The following is a 20,612-nucleotide window of genomic DNA, read 5'->3' as shown; positions in this document are numbered from 1 at the left end:
CCAACGCCCAGGAAGAGGCCACTCCTCTGGTGGAGTGGGCTCTCAACCCAAGCGGACAAGGCACGTCTTGGGATTCGTACGCCAAGGCGATGGCATCCACTATCCAGTGGGCCATCCTCTGCTTGGAGACAGCCTTTCCCTTCTGCTGGCCTCTGTAACAGACGAAGAGCTGATCTGAGGTCCTGAAGCTTTGCGTTCTGTCCACGTACACACGCAGAGTGCGGACGGGAAAGAGCAAAGCTAGGGCTGGGTCTGCCTCCTCCGAGGGCAGTGCTTGCAGGTTCACTACCTGATCTCAGAAGGGAGTGGTAGGAACCTTGGGCACATATCCGGGCCGGGGTCTCAGGATGACGTGAGAGTCACCGGGCCCGAACTCTAGGCACGATTCGTCGACCGAAAATGCGTGCAGATCCCCTACCCTCTTAAGCGAAGCCAATGCAACCAGGAGGACGGTCTTGAGAGAAAGTACTTTTAACTCGACTGACTGCAGAGGCTCGAAGGGATGACCCCGGAGAGATGTAAGAACCAGGGTCAGATCCCAAGAGGGTATGGAGGAAGGGCGAGAAGGAGCACCATTCAACGAATAGGTTCCACTTCAGCGCGTAGAGGCTCCTAGTGGAAGGAGCTCTAGCGGAAGTGATGGTGTCTACGACCGCTTGCGAGAGATCACTCAGAACCTCCGCATCCCGTCCAGGGACCACACGTGGAGGTTCCACAGGTCAGGACGCAGGTGCCATAGGGTGCCCCGTCTCTGAGTCAGGAGGTCCTTCCTCAGAGGAATCGGCCAAGGAGGGGCTGTCGTGAGGAGCATCAGGTCCGAAAACCAGGTCCGAGTGGGCCAATACGGAGCCACTAACAAGACCTGCTCCTCGTCCTCCCTGACCTTGCACAGGAGCTGTGCGAGAAGGCTCACTGGAGGAAACGCATATTTGCGCAGACCCGGGGGCCAGCTGTGTGCCAGGGCATCCGTGCCGAGCGTGCCGCCGGTCAGGGAATAGAACCACTGGCAGTGGGCAGTTTCTGGGGAGGCAAACAGGTCTACCTGGGCCTCGCCGAAGTGCATCCAAATCAGCTGGACCGCCTGGGGATGGAGCCGCCACTCGCCCGCAAGTGGAGGCTGCCGTGACAGCTTGTCGGCTGCACGGTTGAGCACACCTGGGACATGAATGGCACGAAGCGACCTCAGATGCTTCTGACTCCATAACAAGAGATGGCGGGCGAGTTGCGACATGTAACGGGAGCGTAGACCACCTTGATGGTTGATGTACGCAATGTCCGCAGTGCTGTCCGAGCGGACCAGTACGTGCTTGTCTGACAGCAGCTCCTTGAAGCGGCCCAGTGCAAGACGTACTGCTAGCAACTCCAGGCAATTGATATGCCAATGCAGTTGAGGCCCCGTCCACAGACCCGACACTGCATGCCCGTTGTACGTGGCCCCCCCATCCGGTGGCAGAGGCATCTGTGGAGACCACAGTCTCGAGTCTAGCTCGAGACCGAGATAAGAGATCCTCTGCCCGGGGGTGAGTTTGCTCTTGTCCCAGTTGACCCGAAGACCCAACCGGCTGAGGTGAGCTAGAACCATGTCCCTGTGTTCGCACAACTGATCTCTGTCCACGAGCTGGCCAGGATCAACCAGTCGTCGAGATAGTCGAGAATACGAACGCCTTGTTCCTTGAGGGGAACAATGGCCGCCTCCACAACCTTCGTGAAGACGCGGGGTGACAGGGCCAGCCCGAAGGGTAGGACTTTGTACTGATATGCTCGACCCTCGAACGCAAACCGTAGGAAGGGTCTGTGGCGAGGCAAAATCGAGACATGAAAGTACGCGTCCTTCAGGCCGATTGCTGCAAACCAATCCTGGGGACGGACGCATTCGAAAATGCGAAAACCCCGACCTCATCTCGGCTGGAGGGACCGGCTCGATTGCATCCTTCACCAGGAGGACAGCAATCTCCGCCCGGAGAACAGGTGCATTGCCCAACGACACCTGAGTGAAGTAGACACCCCTGAAAACCGGGGGACGCCGGGCGAACTGAATCGCATAGCCGAGTCTGATGGTGCGAATGAGCCAGTGGTACGGGCTGGGAAGCGCAGTCCACACTTCCAGACACTGAGCCAACGGGACCAAAGGCACCACAGATGCACCGGGGGTGGGGCAGCGAGGCAGAGTACGGGGACCCGACTCGGACGGCATGGGAGCGGCCCGGAGTGTGGTCAGACTCTGCGAGGCAGCGGTGCGTATGGGAGACGGCGCACGGGGCGTGGCCTGCACCATCACACTGCCACCTGCTGGCAAAGTGAGAGGGGGCTGCAAGCAGCAAGGCGGGGCCTCGCACGCTGACAGGCGCGCCCTCTTGTGACCTGGAGGTTGGGGAAACTGCTCTTTTTGTGAGGAAGTGGGTACCGCTGGTCTCCGGAGAGCCAGCGGCGGCAGCTGGACAGACATACACACAAATTCCCCCTGGCCCTCCTCCGGGGGTGGGAGAAATGATGGGAAACTCTCCCGAAGAGCAGGACCCTTCCCCTCCAGGTCGCCCGTCTCAGGATCGAGACTTCCTCGACCGCTTACCACGGGCTGGGCACCACGTCCGCGACCGGCACTCTGCTGCTTTGCCGGCTTAGCAGAGGCGGAGGATGATGCGGACGGGCGCCCTCGGCGACGAGCGGGCTGAGGCTGAGCCGCCGGCGGCAGGGTGGAGGCAGCAGCGGACCGCCGGGGCATGACGTGTTTGATGGCCTCAGCCTGCTTCTGTGCGGCGGAGAACTGTTGGGCGAAGCTCTCCACCGCGTCGCCGAAAAGGCCGACCGGGGACATGGGGGAGTCCAGGAACCGATGTTTGTCGGTTTCCCTCATGTCCGCCAGGGTCAGCCAGAGGTGGCGCTGCTGGACTACTAACGTAGACATCGCATGACCAAAAGAACGCGCTGTCACCTTCGTCGCACGGAGGGCGAGGTCGGTGGCAGCACGCAGCTCCCCAAGCAACTGTTGGTCAAGCCCACCCTGGGGCATTTCCGATAGCGCTTTTTCCTGGTAAACCTGCAAAAGGGCCATGGCATGCAGGGCGGAGGCAGCTTGTCCACAGGCTCTGTAAGCTTTCTCTGTCAGTCCTGACGAGAATTTACAGGCCCGGGACGGTAGACACGGTTCACCGCGCCAGCCGGTGGCCGTTGGACACAGCTGCATCGCAACGAACCGCTCGACTGGGGGAATCCGATCGTATCCCTTAGCCTCTCCACCGTCCAGGGAGGTGAAGGCGGACGAGGGTCCAGACCTGGCACGAGCGCTATACGGCGTTCGCCAAAATCTGGTCACCTCATCGTGCACCTCCGGGAAGAAAGGCATCGGAGCGGGACGCTGGGTTTGACTAGCGCGACGTATTTCGAGGTACCAATCATCCAGCCGAGAAGGGCCGGGACAGGGTGGAGGGTTCCGCACGAGCCCGACGCTCTCGCCTGCCCGGGAAAGCACAGCCGTCAACTCGGGATCAGACTCGGGCAGCACAACAGTCCCAGAGGGAGGCAGCGGAGCCGAATCCTCATCTCCCAAGGACTCCTGCTCACCTTCCGATGCTGAGATCGACATCTGATCCGCAGCAGGTGCACCAAAGGAAACGGCTGGACAGTCCGTAGAGGGCCCAGCGTAAACCGATGGCAGCACAACGGGTTGCAGTGCTGACGAGGCGGCAGGGGCCCGAGGAGCGGTGCTCGGCGGGGAAGCCCTAACCGTGATCCTCAGATCACCCTGCCTATGCACCGCCAAACCGTCATTCCGACCGGAGCCGGAAAAAACGGCCGAACGGGGCATAGGGGAGGGGACCCCCGCTCCCTGAGATTTCAGGAAGGAGAGTCTCGATCTCAGCACTGCGATAGTCATATTTCCGCAGTGGGAACATGAACCATCCACAAAAGCTGCTTCAGCGTGCTGAACGGCCAAACACGTGATGCAGCGATTGTGCCCGTCAGCTGGGACCAGGGAACGACCGCACCCAGTAACGCACAGACGAAATGACATACTGTCAGGGTTCGTCTGTGAAGCTCTTTTAGAAAGGGAAGAGTCAGCTCTGTCGTGCTGAAGCACACAGGGAGTGACGCGATGTGTTCGGGTACACCACTCCCCGAACACACCAAGAGGAACCGGCCCAAATCGCAACAAATTGCGTTTTAAATGGGAAATTCACTTTTGCTGTGAAAAAAGCAGTTGAGAGCTTTAAGCTCAGGCTCCTCGGGAAGCTCGCGACCTCGCTGTTGTGCCTTGACCCCAACACAAAAAAGACGCTGAATCTCAGGCTCTTTTAGTTTCACTTTAGTGGCTCCGAAGCGAAAGACAAAGTGCGATTGCATCTGCTTCCTATTTATATACACCTGTCGGAGGCGGTGCGCATTATGCAAATATCGCACGCCAATTCCATTGGCTTGTTTTAGTTCACTCGAAGCTGATAGGGCTCTCTAGCGATATCCCAATTCGTCGGTCACTACTGACGTACGTCGAACGTGACCGACTGAAAGGGAACAAGGATTAACACGGAAAACATACGACTAAACAATACTCAGCCCTGTGTGTGTGTCTGGGTGCAGCTTATAAAGGGTCCACTGATGGGAAACAGGTGTGAGTGTGTGATTGGTTCCTAGATAGGGAATTATGGGAAATGTAGTCCAGAGTGATGTATGACTGTGTGTGCAATGAAATGGTGAACCGGGGACCTCTGGTGGGGAGTAGCAGGAACCAGCAGGTGCCAGATATGTAACAGTTTCAATATACAATAAAAGTATAATAAAATCATATTTTGCAAACACACATAATTTGCACACAATCATAGGAACTACAAAGAAAGGGAATCTCCCGTCTGCTCAGTTTCCTCTGCATTTTTGGTAACACATTATTTTAAGGTGACTTAGTTACACTTTACTATATGTACTTACTATAGTAATAACAGTACATTCTGCATAATTACAACTAATCCTAAACCAAACCCTAACTGTAACTCTATAGTAAGTACATGTAGTTAATTAATATTACTCAGTACTTATTTAAGTAAGTACAGGTGCTGGTCATATAATTAGAATATCATCAAAAAGTTGATTTATTTCACTAATTCTATTCAAAAAGTGAAACTTGTATATTATATTCATTCATTACACACAGACTGATGTTTATTTCTTTTAATTTTGATGATTATAACTGACAACTAAGGAAAATCCCAAATTCAGTATCTCAGATAATTAGAATATTGTGAAAAGGTTCAATATTGAACACACCTGGTGCCACACTCTAATCAGCTAATTAACTCAAAACACCTGCAAAGGCCTTTAAATGGTCTCTCAGTCTAGTTCTGTAGGCTACACAATCATGGGGAAGACTGCTGACTTGACAGTTGCCCAAAAGACGACCATTGACACCTTGCACAAGGAGGGCAAGACACAAAAGGTCATTGCAAAAGAGGCTGGCTGTTCACAGAGCTCTGTGTCCACGCACATTAACAGAGAGGCGAAGGGAAGGAAAAGATGTGGTACAAAAAAGTGTACAAGCAATAGGGATAACCGCACCCTGGAGAGGATTGTGAAACACAACCCATTCAAAAATGTGGGGAAGATTCACAAAGAGTGGACTGCAGCTGGAGTCAGTGCTTCAAGAACCACTACATACAGACGTATGCAAGACATGGGTTTCAGCTGTCGCATTCCTTGTGTCAAGCTACTCTTGAACAAGAGACAGCGTCAGAAGCGTCTAAAGACAAAAAGTATTGGACTGCTGCAGAGTGGTCCAAAGTTATGTTCTCTGATGAAAGTAAATTTTGCATTTCCTTTGGAAATCAGGGTCCCAGAGTCTGGAGGAAGAGAGGAGAGGCACACAATCCACGTTGCTTGAGATCCAGTGTAAAGTTTCCACAGTCAGTGATGGTTTGGGGTGCCATGTCATCTGCTGGTGTTGGTCCACTGTGTTTTCTGAGGTCCAAGGTCAATGCAGCCGTATACCAGGAAGTTTTAGAGCACTTCATACTTCCTGCTGCTGACCAACTTTATGGAGATGCAGATTGCATTTTCCAACAGGACTTGGCATCTGCACACAGTGCCAAAGCTACCAGTACCTGGTTTAAGGACCATGGTATCCCTGTTCTTAATTGGCCAGCAAACTCGCCTGACCTTAACCCTATAGAAAATCTATGGGGTATTGTGAAGAGGAAGATGCGATATGCCAGACCCAACAATGCAGAAGAGCTGAAGGCCACTATCAGAGCAACCTGGGCTCTCATAACACCTGAGCAGTGCCACAGACTGATCGACTCCATGCCACGCCGCATTGATGCAGTAATTCAGGCAAAAGGAGCCCCAACTAAGTATTGAGTACCTATATTTTTTGTGGACCCATAATCTGTGTTGCCTCAGCAAACATGAGACCTGAGCCACTAGATTCTTCATTGCATAAGACTTTCTTCACTCAAGAAGACAAGTCAACAGGAGTAGAATAAAACAAATATTTTTCTATACTTTACAAAAATATAAGATTGTCCCCAAACTATTTAGCTCCTACTGAGTAATAATTTTAGTTTTGCAACAATGTTACCCATTCTGATGTTGTGTTTTGCCTTTTTCAATCAATTGTATCATTTTCAAAATGATATTAAATATTTATTGAAAAGAAATTACAAAATCTGTATTTTGTCATGTCCTAAATTATAGAAAATATTACCAAAAATTACAAACCTCTTATTACTAGAAAATAAAACAGAGCATATATTTATATTGTATATATTTTATCATTTAGAGATTACATTTTCTGAAGGGTAAGCACCTCTTTTCACTGATTAAGTTTCAGGCCCTATATTGTACCCTATAGAAATTGTTATCCTCTGTATAACTACTGTATGTGTTTTGATTATTCTCTAGACATTGGCAGGATCTTGGGTATCTGATCATCTACATTACTGGCCGTCCTGACATGCAGAAGCAGAGGGTGGTTTCCTGGCTCTCTCAGCACAACTTCCCTCAGGGCATGGTCTTTTTCTCAGAAGGACTCGTCCATGACCCCTTACGTCAGAAAACCATTTTTCTAAAGAGTCTTGTGAAAGAGGTCTGCCTCTACACATAGCAGCAGAACATTTACATTATACAACATATTACATTAGAAGATGATTTTGTAGGTTTTGAATATTTGTTTTTTAAGTAGCATGTTGGGGAGTAATGATTAGCTTCATTTTATAGCATTTCAGTCATGACAACTCTCAGGATAGTTTGTAAACAATTTTATTAATGTAAATGGAATGTACATAGGTTTGGTCTTGGTGGACTACTGCTATGCTGCTGCTGGAGCTATGGTTGCTGCTACTGCAGAGCAAGTATGATTTGCTCCTGCTAAATGCTCAGAACATGAAAATGAATGGAAACATGCTGCTGCTAGAGAGAGGGAGACCCCATATGGCTGATCTAGGCAGGTGGTGCTGGGGAGGCAGAGGGCTAGAATAGGAATTTGCATAACACACAGAGTTAGTGAATGAGTGGTTATAAAGGGAAGTAGTAATGGATATGTGAAATCGATTGGCTGCGGAACATTGACATTTAAACAACCAATCAGAACGTGAATAGAGTTTCATGGCTGAACTATTAATTTATTAATTACCTGTCATCTCATGAACTTTTAGTTAATTAATCACTGTTTAAAACTCCTGATATTTTTGCATGCCTTAGAGTGCAGAAAATGAGGTAAAAACAAAACTAAAAAATGTCATATACATCTGTGTTTCCACATAGTGTCACATTAAGATCAGTGCAGCGTATGGCTCTATGAAGGACATGTCTGTGTACAGCACATTGGGACTTGCACCTAATCAGATATATATTGTGGGCAGGCCATCCAAGAAACATCAGCACCAATGCCAGGTAAAGCTCAGTTGCTTTAGTTTACCATGTTAAGATGTTTTCCCTTTAGTCTTTTATATTAATTAACAGTACTGTATCTCTTCTTGAACAATTTTTCTTCCCTTTGTCTCTTTCTCTTGTCTTAGTTTTTGAGTGAAGGCTACGCAGCCCACCTCTCCACACTTGAATTTGAGCATGGCTCACGCTCCAAAAAGAACCGCATGGTGCTTCGTCAGGGATCTTTTGGCCTTTCATCCAAAACAGACTTCCTGTCTCCATCCACGGACTTCCTGTCCTGCAAGCGCACTCCACTGCTGCGTCGAGCCATGTCTGTTCAGCAGCCGTCTCCACCCTCATCATCTGTCTCCACCCCCAAACCTGAGCGTGCTCAGAGCCAGCCTGAATCTCATAAAGATGGACCAGAGATTCGTATCCAGACCGATGATCAAGAGGAACAGGAGGAAGAAGAAGGGAGACTACAGGATGTTGTACTATAAAGGAACTCCATGAGTAGTGTGGAAAAGGTGTGTTGAGGAACCACATCCCATCTAATACAGTAAGCACTCATTAAACACATTATACTTCATGACCATCTGTGATGGGCGGTAATGGATTACATATACTTTGGATTACATGATTACAAAAATCAAGTCTTGTTATCATACTACATTACATAACAAAATCTGGATGATATGTATTACATATTGAATACATTAGCCACAAGGTAACAAAAAGTGATATTAATGTACTAGTTAAGCAAAATGCTGTCAGGCTGTGTTCACGCAGAAAGACGAAGGAGAACAGGTTAATATCAAAAATCCAATTTTAATCCAAAAGGCAGGCAGGCAGGAAACAACACAACATTACGGCAGACGGTTAACGGACAAAGAACAGAACTGAAACAGGAACTTATATACACACAGGGGAATTAACTGATAACGTGCAGCTGTGAAGATGATTAGTGTCCATAGTAACAAATGAAAGTGCGCAGGTGAGGAGCAGGACGGATGCTGGGAAATGGAGTGCTAGTGCTGGTGACCGTGACATTACACCCCCCTCCAGCAAGGTGCGTCCTCGCGCCGTAAAGGAACATCAACGGGGAGGGCCGGAGGGGGTTATGGAGGCGGGCGAAGTGAAGGTGACAAAGAACAGGTGGAAGGCTGAGGAGACGTGAAGGTGGTGCCTGGACGACTATCCCCTTGCGGTGATGTAGATGAACCACTGGCACAGACCCAGAGCTCCCCAGTGCCGACAGCCCGCGGTGAAGACGAAGGAGGGAGGAGTCCAGATGGTGACTTGGCTGACGACAGCTGAGGGACGACCGACGGAGGCGTGGCCGATGGATCCGCTGGCACAGACGGAGAGGCGATGGAGACGAGTGACATCGCTGGTACTGGAGACCCAGGCGATGTAGCAGCGATGACCATCGAAGGCGCAGCCAGAGTACCCGAGGGCTGAGGTGGATCCGGTGTGACAGAGGACAGAGGCGACACCGAGGGGAAGGAGGAGCCCGCTGACGTCATAGGGGTGGAGGGACGGAGTTTAGTGAACGGACCGCAAGTCCGTGATGGAAGAGGTGCGACGAGGGACCAAGGGGGAGCCGGCAGGACGAGGGAACCCGGAGGAACCAGAAGTCCGAGGGTCTCCAGTGAAGCCGTTGGTGGGAGGAGCCCCGACGGAGCCGACCAGTTGACAGGCCGAGATGGAACGAGGATCCCAGAGGCTGGATGTGGAGCCGCAGGATCCTCAGGTGATGGTGCTGCAGGTGGACACACAACCTGTGGCTCGACGTCAGAGCGGGGCTCCCACGGAGACGACGCAGGGCTGTGGATCTCTGGCAGTGGCATGGTTGGAGGACTGGCTGAGCTCTGGGATAATGGAGGTGGTGAGGATTTCGACGGCATAACGGTGAGTAATATACAGTCTTCCTGCGGGAGGCTCGGGGAGGATGGGAAGGTTCCAATCTCCCAGAAGCCTGAGCCGCAGGAGGATCAGGTGCGGCCCGTGGCGGATTGGTGGCATCATCACACCGGGGCAGGATGTGTTTTATGGCCTCCGTCTGCTTTTGCACTGCCGAGAACTGCTGAGCGAAGTCCTCGACAGTGTCGCCGAAGAGGCCGGCCTGGGAGATGGGGGCGTCGAGAAAGCGAACTTTGTCGGCGTCCTTCATCTCAGCCAGGTCCAATCAAAGATGCCGTTCCTGGACCACCAGGGTGGACATCGTCTGACCCAGGGCGCACACCGTGACCTTCGTCGCCCGGAGGGCGAGGTCGGTCGCCGTGCGCAGCTCTTGCAAAAGCCCTGGCTCAGAACTACCCTCGTGCAGCTCTTTCAGAGCTTTCGCCTGATGGCGGAAACTCGGAGTTGTCGTCGCTCTCTGAGCCGTTCAGCCCACTCCCCGATGCAGCAATCGACATCTGGTCCTCCTCTGGAGCACCGAAAGTGACGCTGGGAACCCCCGTGGAGGGCCCCGCGGCAGCAGCTGGCAACTCGAGGGCACATGGTGTTGCGGAGGAGTGGGAGGTTCGTGGGGGCGGACCCGACGAAGTGGCTCCCACTGTGATCCTCAGATCTCCCAGAGTACTAACTGGACCAGTGGCCACTACAGCTGCTGGTGCTGGGGTAGTAACAGAGGGGACTCTCACTTCTGTGTTAACACTCTGAGGTCTGAAAACGCGCCGGCGCGTTTTGCAGGTTTTTTTTCACATTGCAGCAAAACGGACTTAAAATACTCCGTCATTTTTTGTCATAGAGACATAAGTAATATATCAATTGAAACTATAGAATGTCTTCTTTTATTTATATACACTCAAAGTAAAAACAAAATGTTGTGCTTTTTGTAAAATAAAGAAAACTAACATGATGCGTGATCTCTCCTCTCCCTCTGAACGAAGTCCAATCTGATAGTTCTCAGAAAATTAACTGTAACTTAGTGAATACTAATCACAGAAAAATTTAACTTATGTCTAAAAAAACGTTAAGATGTCAGGTTTTAAATCATGTAAGTCAAATCGAAAACAAACCTTCTGTGTTTATGTAATCTGTATGAAAAGAGAGCCATGTCAGAAGTCTGTGATTCAGCTCATTATCCGCTAATGCGGCCACGCCCACGGAGCCAGCGCTATTCAGACTCAAATTCAGAGGCAATACATGCATTCATCGTCTCAATCGTGTATTTATTGTCTTGAAAAGTGTTTATCTGGATGTAAAAGTCATGGTTAGCGATCTCTAGAAGACATACAGTTAGTTCCTGTTTACTTTTCTTCTATGGATGAATTTTAGATGAGTTTTTGTTTCTTTAGCGCCCTCCTGCTGCTGTATGAATTGGAAACTCCATTCATGGAATAGCCTCTTCTTCTTTTAGATGAATTTGTGGACTAAAAATACACAGAGCGCCCTCCGACTTCAAGGATGAATTGAAAACACCAGCGCTTATAGTAATGACAGTGAATATTAAATTAATATAACTCCTCTGTATAGAAAATTGACATAAGCATATGAGAATCCAATATTTCTCCAAATGTGCATGCTTTTAAACTAAAAGCCTATATTCAGACTCTTTGCATCACAGAAATACATTATATTTTAAAGTATAATATAAAATCATTACTTTATATTGTAATAATATTTTTCTGTATGTTTCATATATCATAATGAGCTTGAGACATCACAGAAGGTTTTTTTCACAGCCTACCTGACTGAAATGCCTCATTAATATGCAAGTCATTTCAGCTCATTACTATCCAATTCTTTTGTCTTCTCAGGTGAGAATGGCCCATTTTCAGTGGTGATTCACTCCTCCTCGCATATTGTGTTTCTTGGCAAAAAGTGTCTTACAAAAACTAAATCAATATATTGTTTTACATGAAGGAGTAGGCAGCATAATTTTTACATAATTTTGAAGCAAAAACTCTAGTTTACAACCTCCAATACCCAAAAGTCTTGTGAACACAGATTTACTATACTTTTTTTGGCCTTATTTCAGTGACTTAAGTTTTTTGTTTTTTCAATAACCACGCATAAATGTTATTCCTTCAAAAACACAAACATGTACGTACATGTTCCTCACATATTATTGTAGCCTAGTTTGTGCTGAATACAGTGTAATGACACTTTTGTCATTTATATGTTTATGAACAAATGAAAAAAGCACAAATGTCAGGGCATGTCAAAACTTCTCCAAGCCCCAAATCAGCCTCAGACTCCAGAGGGTTAAAGAAGGAGAGTCGCGATCTCAACACCAAAATGGACATGCCCTCGCAGTGAGGGCATGTACCATCCACGAGCGCTGACTCAGCGTGCGGTCTACCCAGACACGTAAGACAGTGATTGTGGCCGTCAGAGGAGGTCAGGAAACGACCGCATCCAGAAACACACGGACGAAAAGACATCTTGAAAAAGACGCTGATGGCCCCTGCTTGCTCTTTTAGTATACCTCACCAACTGAAGCACACAGGGATGAGTGCAGCACCGTCCTGTGGGCAGCACGCCATCACACTCACCGCTGAGCATGCCTTCCCAACCAGCTGGAGAGACTCGAGCAGCCACCAGAGAACACACAGTAAAAGCAATTAAAATTGCTGTTGTCAGGATCTAGTCCTTAGCAATTAAAATTGCTGTTTGCTCTCTTATGTATCAGAAATTCACTCTTGTTGAGGTGAAAGGATGATCAGCTGATCAGCTCCGAAGAAAAAGTATGAATGAAGATGAGTATGCCGGCCCTATTTATACCCAGATGCCGGGGGTGTGGTCCCGCACGTAAATCTCACTGGCCAATTCCCATTGGCTTGTTTTGTATCCTTGGAGGTGATTGGGCTCCCAGGCGAGACCCCATTACGTCAGTATCGACGTAACGTCGAACGTGACTGACTGAATGGGAAGCTGGAGTTCAGCACTCTTCATTTGAGATTTTCTACTTAAATTAATGAGTCTATATTGCGGTGCTCGTTTACTGACTAAATCTGAGACCAAAGTGCAGGCTGATATCCAGCAGTGTTTCTTAAACTGAATTATTATGATGCGAAAAGTGCTGTTCATTTTATTCTACTCCACCTTAAAATAACATGAACATGTATTTCTAGCAGGTAAAATGTTGTATATACACGATATTCAATTAAATTACCTCATCTTTCATGGTCAAAACTGACTGCACCCAGACAAGCCAGCATCGCGCTACATTAGTGCTGTTCTCGACAATATAACCTTTGTAAAAGTGGGGATTTAGTATTTGCTAGCATGAAGAACAAATATAGACATAGACTGCATGTAGATTTAAGATCAAAACTCTCTTCGATACAAAAACATACCCTTCTGCGAGTTACTGTTTTTAACGTTGATCATATACCAGCAAGAATATTGCCCGAATATAATATAATATTTCCCGAATATTGATTTCATACAGTTCAACAAACAAAAGGGTAATATTAAGTGATGTACATTTTAAACAGTATTTTTGCTCTATTTTGTAAGCCACAGCAGAACTGCAGCATACATGTCAAGTCAAGTCAAGTCAAATTTATTTATATAGCGCTTTTACAATTGGCAATTGTTTCAAAGCAGCTTTACATATTAGAAGCACAGAAAAAAGGGAAGTGGTTAAAAATAAGCTGTACAAACAAGCGTGGTAATATGTAACATATACAAGATGGTGCTACATTAAGCCAATGTCGGCTGACTCCCAGGGGTGGAAAAAACCCCCTAGGAGAAAACCCAGCGTGGGAAAAAAGTCCTAGGAGGGAAAAAACCCCTTGGAAGATATATATAATATATGTAAATGGATATGGAGATCAAAATCTGAATTATACATTTTTATTATAGAGATTAAAAATAGATTATATATATATATTTGTAAGCGGATACAGGGATTTACAAATCTATGCAGCCAGAACTGGATCTGTAGGCCCATTGTCTCCTGGGCTGCGTTGTAGTCAGGTCCAGACACAGGTTCTCCATCTGATCTGGATACGGCCTGGATCCAGCACCCGGCAAACCTCGGGATAAGCAGAGAGACAGATATTAGCGTAGATGCCATTCTTATTCTGATGTACAGGTATATCTAGTGTTATAGGAAATGTTCTCGGTTCCGGCCGACCTAATTATTGCAGCGTAACAATCCTTTAACGGATTTGAAAAATGTTAATGTATTGATAATGTGTTATGTGTATGCAAGAGCAAAGAGATGTGTTTTTAGTCTAGATTTAAACTGACAGAGTGTGTCTGCTTCCCGAACAATGCTAGGAAGATTGTTCCAGAGTTTAGGTGCTAAATAGGAAAAGGATCTGCCGCCTTCAGTTGATTTTGATATTCTGGGTATTATCAACTGGCCTGAATTCTGAGATCGCAATAAACGTGAAGGACTATAATGCATTAAGAGCTCACTTAGGTACTGGGGAGCTAAACCATTTAGTGCTTTATAAGTAAGTAGCAAGATTTTAAAATCTATACGATGTTTAATAGGGAGCCAATGTAATGTTGACAGAACTGGGCTAATATGGTCATACTTTCTGGTTCTAGTAAGAACTCTAGCTGCCGCATTTTGGACCAACTGTAGTCTGTTTAAAAGCCGAGCAGAACAACCACCCAGTAGAGCGTTACAATAATCTAGTCTTGAGGTCATGAATGCATGAATCAACTGTTCCGCATTTGTCATTGAGAGCATATGTCGTAATTTAGATATATTTTTTAGATGGAAGAAGGCGGTTTTACAGATACTAGAAACATGACTTTCAAATGAAAGATTGGTATCGAAGAGCACACCCAAGTTCCTAACTGAGGACGAAGATTTAATGGAGCACCCGTCAAGTGTTAGAGAGTATTCAAGGTTTTTTCGTGAGGAAGTTTTTGGTCCAAAGATTAGGATATCAGTTTTTTCTGAATTTAATAATAAGAAATTTCTTGTCATCCAGTTTTTAATGTCAGCTATGCATTCTGTTAGTTTTGTGAATTTGTAGGTTTCGTCAGGGCGCGAGGAAATATAGAGCTGAGTATCGTCAGCGTAGCAGTGAAAACTAACACCATGCTTCCTAATTATCTCTCCTAAGGGCAGCATGTACAGAGTGAAAAGCAACGGTCCTAGTACTGAGCCTTGTGGTACTCCATACTGAACCTGTGATCGATACGACATCTCTTCATTAATTATTACAGACTGATAACGGTCAGATAAGTACGATTTGAACCATGCCAAAGCAATTCCACTAATGCCAATATAGTTTTCAAGTCTTTTTAAAAGAATGTTGTGATCGATAGTGTCAAAAGCAGCACTGAGATCTAATAACACTAATAGAGAAATACAGCCACGATCGGATGATAAGAGTAGATCGTTTGTAACTCTAACGAGAGCAGTCTCAGTACTATGGTACGGTCTAAATCCTGACTGGAAATCCTCACAGATTCCATTTCTTTCTAAAAAGGAGCACAGTTGTGATGAAACTGCCTTTTCTAGTATCTTTGACAGAAAAGGTAGATTCGAGATTGGCCTGTAATTTACTAAATCTCTCGGATCTAGTTGAGGTTTTTTAATAAGAGGTTTAATAATAGCCTGCTTAAAGGTTTTTGGCACGTATCCTAGTGTTAACGATGAATTAATTATATCAAGAAGTGGACCTACGACCTCTGGAAGCATTTCTTTAAGTAGTTTAGTCGGCATTGGGTCTAACATACATGTCGTTGATTTTGATGATTTGATAAGTTTAGATAATTCTTCCTCTCCTATAGCGGCGAATGATTCTAGTTTTACCTCAGGGACACTACAGTGCACTGTCTGAAGCGAAACTGTAGACGGTTGCATGTTTTTAATTTTCTCTCTAATATTATCAATCTTGCAAGTAAAGAAGTTCATAAAGTCATTACTGCTGTGCTCTATGGAAACGTCAGCAGTTGAATCTCTGTTTCTAGTTAATTTAGCCACTGTGTCAAATAAATACCTAGGATTATGTTTGTTTTCTATTAAGAGATTTGAAAAATAAGTAGATCTAGCATTTCTTATAGCCGTTCTGTACTCAATCATTTTTTCTTTCCACGAAAGGCGAAAAACTTCTAGTTTTGTTTTCTTCCAACTACGTTCAGCTTTTCTAACAGCTCGTTTTAGAGCCCGAGTGTGCTCATCATACCACGGCGTTGGATTAGTTTCCTTAATCTTCTTTAGACGTAAAGGAGCGACTGCATCTAATGTGCTGGAAAAGAGAGAGCCAATAGTTTCTGTTGCAGCATCGAGTTCTTCTAAGTTGTCAGGTATACTAAGGCGATGAAACTGCTCGGGGAGATTATTTATAAAGCAATCTTTAGTGGTAGACGTGATGGTTCTACAATATTTATGGCTGGGTGGTGGTTTTGTAGCCTTGGCAAATTGTATTATACACGAGACTAAATAATGATCTGATATATCATCGCTCTGCGGTAGAATTTCAACAGCATCAATATCAATTCCATGCGACAGTATTAGATCTAAGGTATGATTACGACAATGAGTGGGTCCTGACACGTGTTGTCTAACTCCAATAGAGTTTAAAATGTCTGCAAATGCCAATCCAAATGCGTCTTTATTATTATCTACATGGATATTAAAATCACCAACAACAAGGACTTTATCCGCAGCCAGTACTAACTCTGATAGAAAATCAGCAAATTCTTTGATAAAGTCAGTATGGTGCCCTGGTGGCCTGTATACAGTAGCCAGCACAAATGTCAACTTACATAATGTTATATACAGCACCATCACTTCAAAGGAATTATATTTGAAATTCTTTTGAATGATTCTGAATATATTACTATAAATTACAGCAACACCTCCCCCTTTGCCTTTCTGTCGAGGATTGTGTCGATAATCATAACCTTGAGGACTAGATTCATTTAAAGTAATGTAATCGTCTGGTTTTAGCCAGGTTTCTGTCAAACACAGCAAGTCTAGTTTATTGTCTGTGATAATTTCATTTACAATAAGTGCTTTTGAAGAAATAGATCTAATATTCAGTAACCCAAGCTTTATCATTTGTTTATCTAATTTATCTGTGATTTTCATTTTTTGAACATCAATTAAATTTTTACCCTTAAAAGGTTTCGGAAGTTTTTTGTATTTACTAGTTTGAGGTACAGACACAGTCTCTATGTGATAATATCTAGGTGAAAGAGTTTCTATGTGCTGTGAATTATCTGAGTTCTGTGACGTGAGGCGGCTAGCAGACGGCTTTTGAACATGTGCTTTTGAAGAACGAATCTGCGGCTTTGAACGAATCGTCAATGATTCAGTGATCCATTCATAAATATAGCCGTTTGCTTTGATACTGAAAGAATGAATGACTCGATGATTCACTCATAAAAACAGTGACTTACCGCCACCTACTGGAGGTTTTAATGTAATATTTAAAAGTATCACTTTGTTTTTATCATCATTGTATTTATTGAATTTAAAAAAATATATATTTAAGCCCTTATTTATTTTACAAAGGTATTTATAAAGGTAAAAAATGCACTGGATGGATTGTCCCTTAATGGAAATGTGTAACTGCAGTGTAAGTGGAAAAGAGGGTACACAGAAGAATGTTAAATCCCTCAGGGGGTACGACACTAGAAAGTTTGAGAACCACTGAAAGAGGATATGTACAATTGCACCAGCTGCTGCTGCTATGACTGCAATGTCAATACAGTTTGTTACCTTGATTCAAATTTTTCATAAGTTTAAATGAATTGGTCTAAAAAGAAAAATAATGACTATTTTGTCTAAAGACTACATATAAAATAGCAATCAAAATTAATGTTGGTAACTGTAGTTTGACTAAAAGTAATGACTAAAACTTGACAAAAATGTGATGACTTTTCGTCGACTAAAACTAGACTAAAATATGAAAGACTAAAATTACTAAAATGTGACTAAGACTAAGGAGCATTTTCGTCTTAAGATAAAGACTAAGACTAAATCAAAAATGGCTGCCAAAATTAACACTGATGGAAGGACGGCCATGCATTATTTTTATTTATTTATTTATTTATTTATTCTGTCTTGTTTTGCCATGATCACAACATAAAAGCTGTTTTCTCTTCTTTTTTCTAGTTTGGGGGTAACAAAATACATTTGAAGTGCAGTATACTGCATCATGATGAGAGAATTCACTTCTACTTTGATCAGGGACTCAATCAGGCTGAAATAGCTGTCTGTCAGCGATAGAGAACTTCCAAAATCAGTGTCTTGTGCTCCAGAAGGAGGCTACAACTTTATCATCATAGACATTGTAGAGACTGTGACTATGTGGTCAATTTCATTTCCAGACACCTCAAGGGATCAGGATCATCTGCATAGTTGTAGAATAATATTTTACACTTGATAATTAAATGGTTGGTTCTCATGGAAAAATTAAGATCAAATGCAAAATATATGGTTGTTTTACTGATCCCAGTTATTTAATTTGTGATCAGTATCACATTATATAACATAGTCAGTAGTTAACTGTCACTAGTTAATTAGTACCTAGTTAACTGCCACTAACATTACTTTAAAAGGTAACACTTTAATTTAGGGTTCAATTCTCTTCTATGAAATAGTTGCTTATTAGCATGCATATTACTAGGATATTGGCTGTCTATTAGTACTTATTACCATATTCTACATTCCTTAAACTTACCCAATACCTAAACTTAACAACTACCTTACCAACTATTAATAAGCGGTAATTAGGAGTGTATTGAGGCAAAAGTTTTAGTTAATAGTGCATATGTGTGCCCCATACTGAAGTGTAACCCAAATGGCTCTGACATCAGCTGTGCGCAACTCATCTTTATGCCCTACATGGTTTAGCAGTGACAGCATTCTGACATATTCACTGGAGATGTTTCTCAGCTGTTGTCATGGAGACACCTGTTTTGTGATTGATTTGAAAGAGCTCCATTCATTTCACAAACCTGCAGAGATTCACTGATATTTGATGTAGTGCACTGACAAACACTTCTTTAGTGTTTCCAGATTGTCATTTGGAAACCGGCCCTCATTTGTATTGGATTGCTTAGAGCCAGAGCAGCCCATTGGTTCACAGAAGACCACTGGCTCCCATCTGGGTTGCTGTGACGCACTTGAGTTGCTCTGAATCGCCCAGGTCTCCGCTCTCTGTCATGTGTCTGTACACAACACAGGGAACCCAGGGAACGGCTGTCTTAACGCCAGCTGCGATTGTCAGCTCTGTCTTGATCTTTTAGGGAGGGGCTTAATTGGCTTCTAGAAAGAGTGATGGACACTGTTAGATAATGTTCCCCTTGGCTGAGGTTTGAGTTGTGTTTCTCTTTCACAGTCTATTGGAGCAAGTAATTGTGGTAGAACTGCTCTAAACCAGTGCTCTGAGCTGGGGCGGTTATAGATGTGCAAATCTTTTCTGAATGACCCTGAATAACACAAGGGTAAAGAAAGTAAATGATCTTTGACTCTGTTAATTATGGGCCATTAATAGACAATTTACAATACAAAACTATTTGCACCAAGTTATGTGCTAATATTAATCTGTATTAATCAGTTATCATCATTGAATATTGATTGTTCTACTATACCATATTTTAACTGTTCATACTTTTTAACTGAAAATATTAAAATAAACAGATTTATGCTGATTCCAAGAATTTGAATATATTTTGAAAATGATTATTTTAATAAAATAAAATAAAATGGATGCAAATAGTTAATAATAGTTAATAATGGTCAGTGCCACAATTTTTAAGTGCAGAAATCTTGTCTATTTCCTTCCTGTTTCATTTATGTATGGCTGACAAATATGCATCACATTAAGTTTATTAGTTTATGTTAAAACTGTGTTATGTTAAAAAAATTTTTTAAAACAAATTGTATATGCAATTCAAATGCATAAATCTTAAATTTATGCCTACATATATCACAGTCACCAGCTCAGTCACCAGCACCGGCACTACATTTCCCAGCGTCCCTACCGTTCCTCACCTGCACACGATCTCCAATCACCGGCACCTGCAAGTCATCACCTCTCATCAGCACTCCCTAGATAAGCAGTCACCATCCTCACTACAGTGTCTGGTCTCATATGTCTATTGTGTTGTGTTATGTTCATGCCTGCTCCTGTAGCTCCTGTAGCTCCTGTAGCTCCTGTAGCTCCTGTAGCTCCTGTAGCTCCTGTAGCTCCTGTAGCTCCTGTAGCTCCTGTAGCTCCTGTAGCTCCTGTAGCTCCTGTAGCTCCTGTAGCTCCTGTAGCTCCTGTCAGATTGCCAAGTAAAGACTTATTTGAATGTATCTTCTTCGACGTGTGTTTCCAACACAAGCAACGTGTTACAGAAGACCGGACCTCCCGCCCATCACTGAGAGTGAGTTTACCAACATCAGCTCAACTCCTCATCTGCCTAACCATTTACTACTGGACTTTCTGGTCCCACCCAGCCTCCCTCTCTCACATCCTCTCCTAGATGTTTCAGTCAGCTTGTCGTTCCAGCCCTCTTCCCAGACCCCAGCCACGTCTGCTGTTCTGCCGGAGCTGTCCCCCATCAGTCCCGCTGTACCACTGTTATCTCCTCTCAGTGACGTGGTTATATTGCGGGCCTACTGCGAGCCACCTCCTTCTGGGCGTGAGGATCCTGTGGCTCCAACTCCTGTCCTTGTCTCTCCACCTTGACCCATCGCCCTGTTCTCCTCCCTCCCTCGACGTCTTCAAGCTTTCAGCTTCGCAGAGCTTCCTCGGACCCTCGGCTTCGGACATCTTGTCACCTGCGCCACGGACTTGCGGGCCAGCTGTTTCTCTCCGGCCCTCCACCCCTATTGC

At 45.0% G+C, this 20,612-nt stretch overlaps 1 protein-coding gene across 1 annotated transcript in view; it reads left to right on the top strand.

Annotated features, from left to right (window-relative positions):
- Nucleotides 1-20,612, top strand: part of LOC125243887 (membrane-associated phosphatidylinositol transfer protein 3-like) — a 36,889-nt gene that overhangs the window by 13,896 nt on the left and 2,381 nt on the right. Inside the window, exons 7-9 of the mRNA XM_048153749.1 lie at nt 6,886-7,069; nt 7,747-7,875; nt 8,001-8,378. Of these exons, the coding sequence (XP_048009706.1) occupies nt 6,886-7,069; nt 7,747-7,875; nt 8,001-8,351 (664 nt within the window). The 3' untranslated portion in view covers nt 8,352-8,378. The remainder of the gene's footprint in view (nt 1-6,885; nt 7,070-7,746; nt 7,876-8,000; nt 8,379-20,612) is intronic.

The sequence above is a fragment of the Megalobrama amblycephala genome, linkage group LG13 (genome assembly GCF_018812025.1).
Source record: "Megalobrama amblycephala isolate DHTTF-2021 linkage group LG13, ASM1881202v1, whole genome shotgun sequence".
Taxonomy (NCBI): Eukaryota; Metazoa; Chordata; class Actinopteri; order Cypriniformes; family Xenocyprididae; genus Megalobrama; species Megalobrama amblycephala.
Note: the sequence above shows the minus strand (reverse complement) of the source record. Positions and strands in the feature narration are given on the sequence as shown.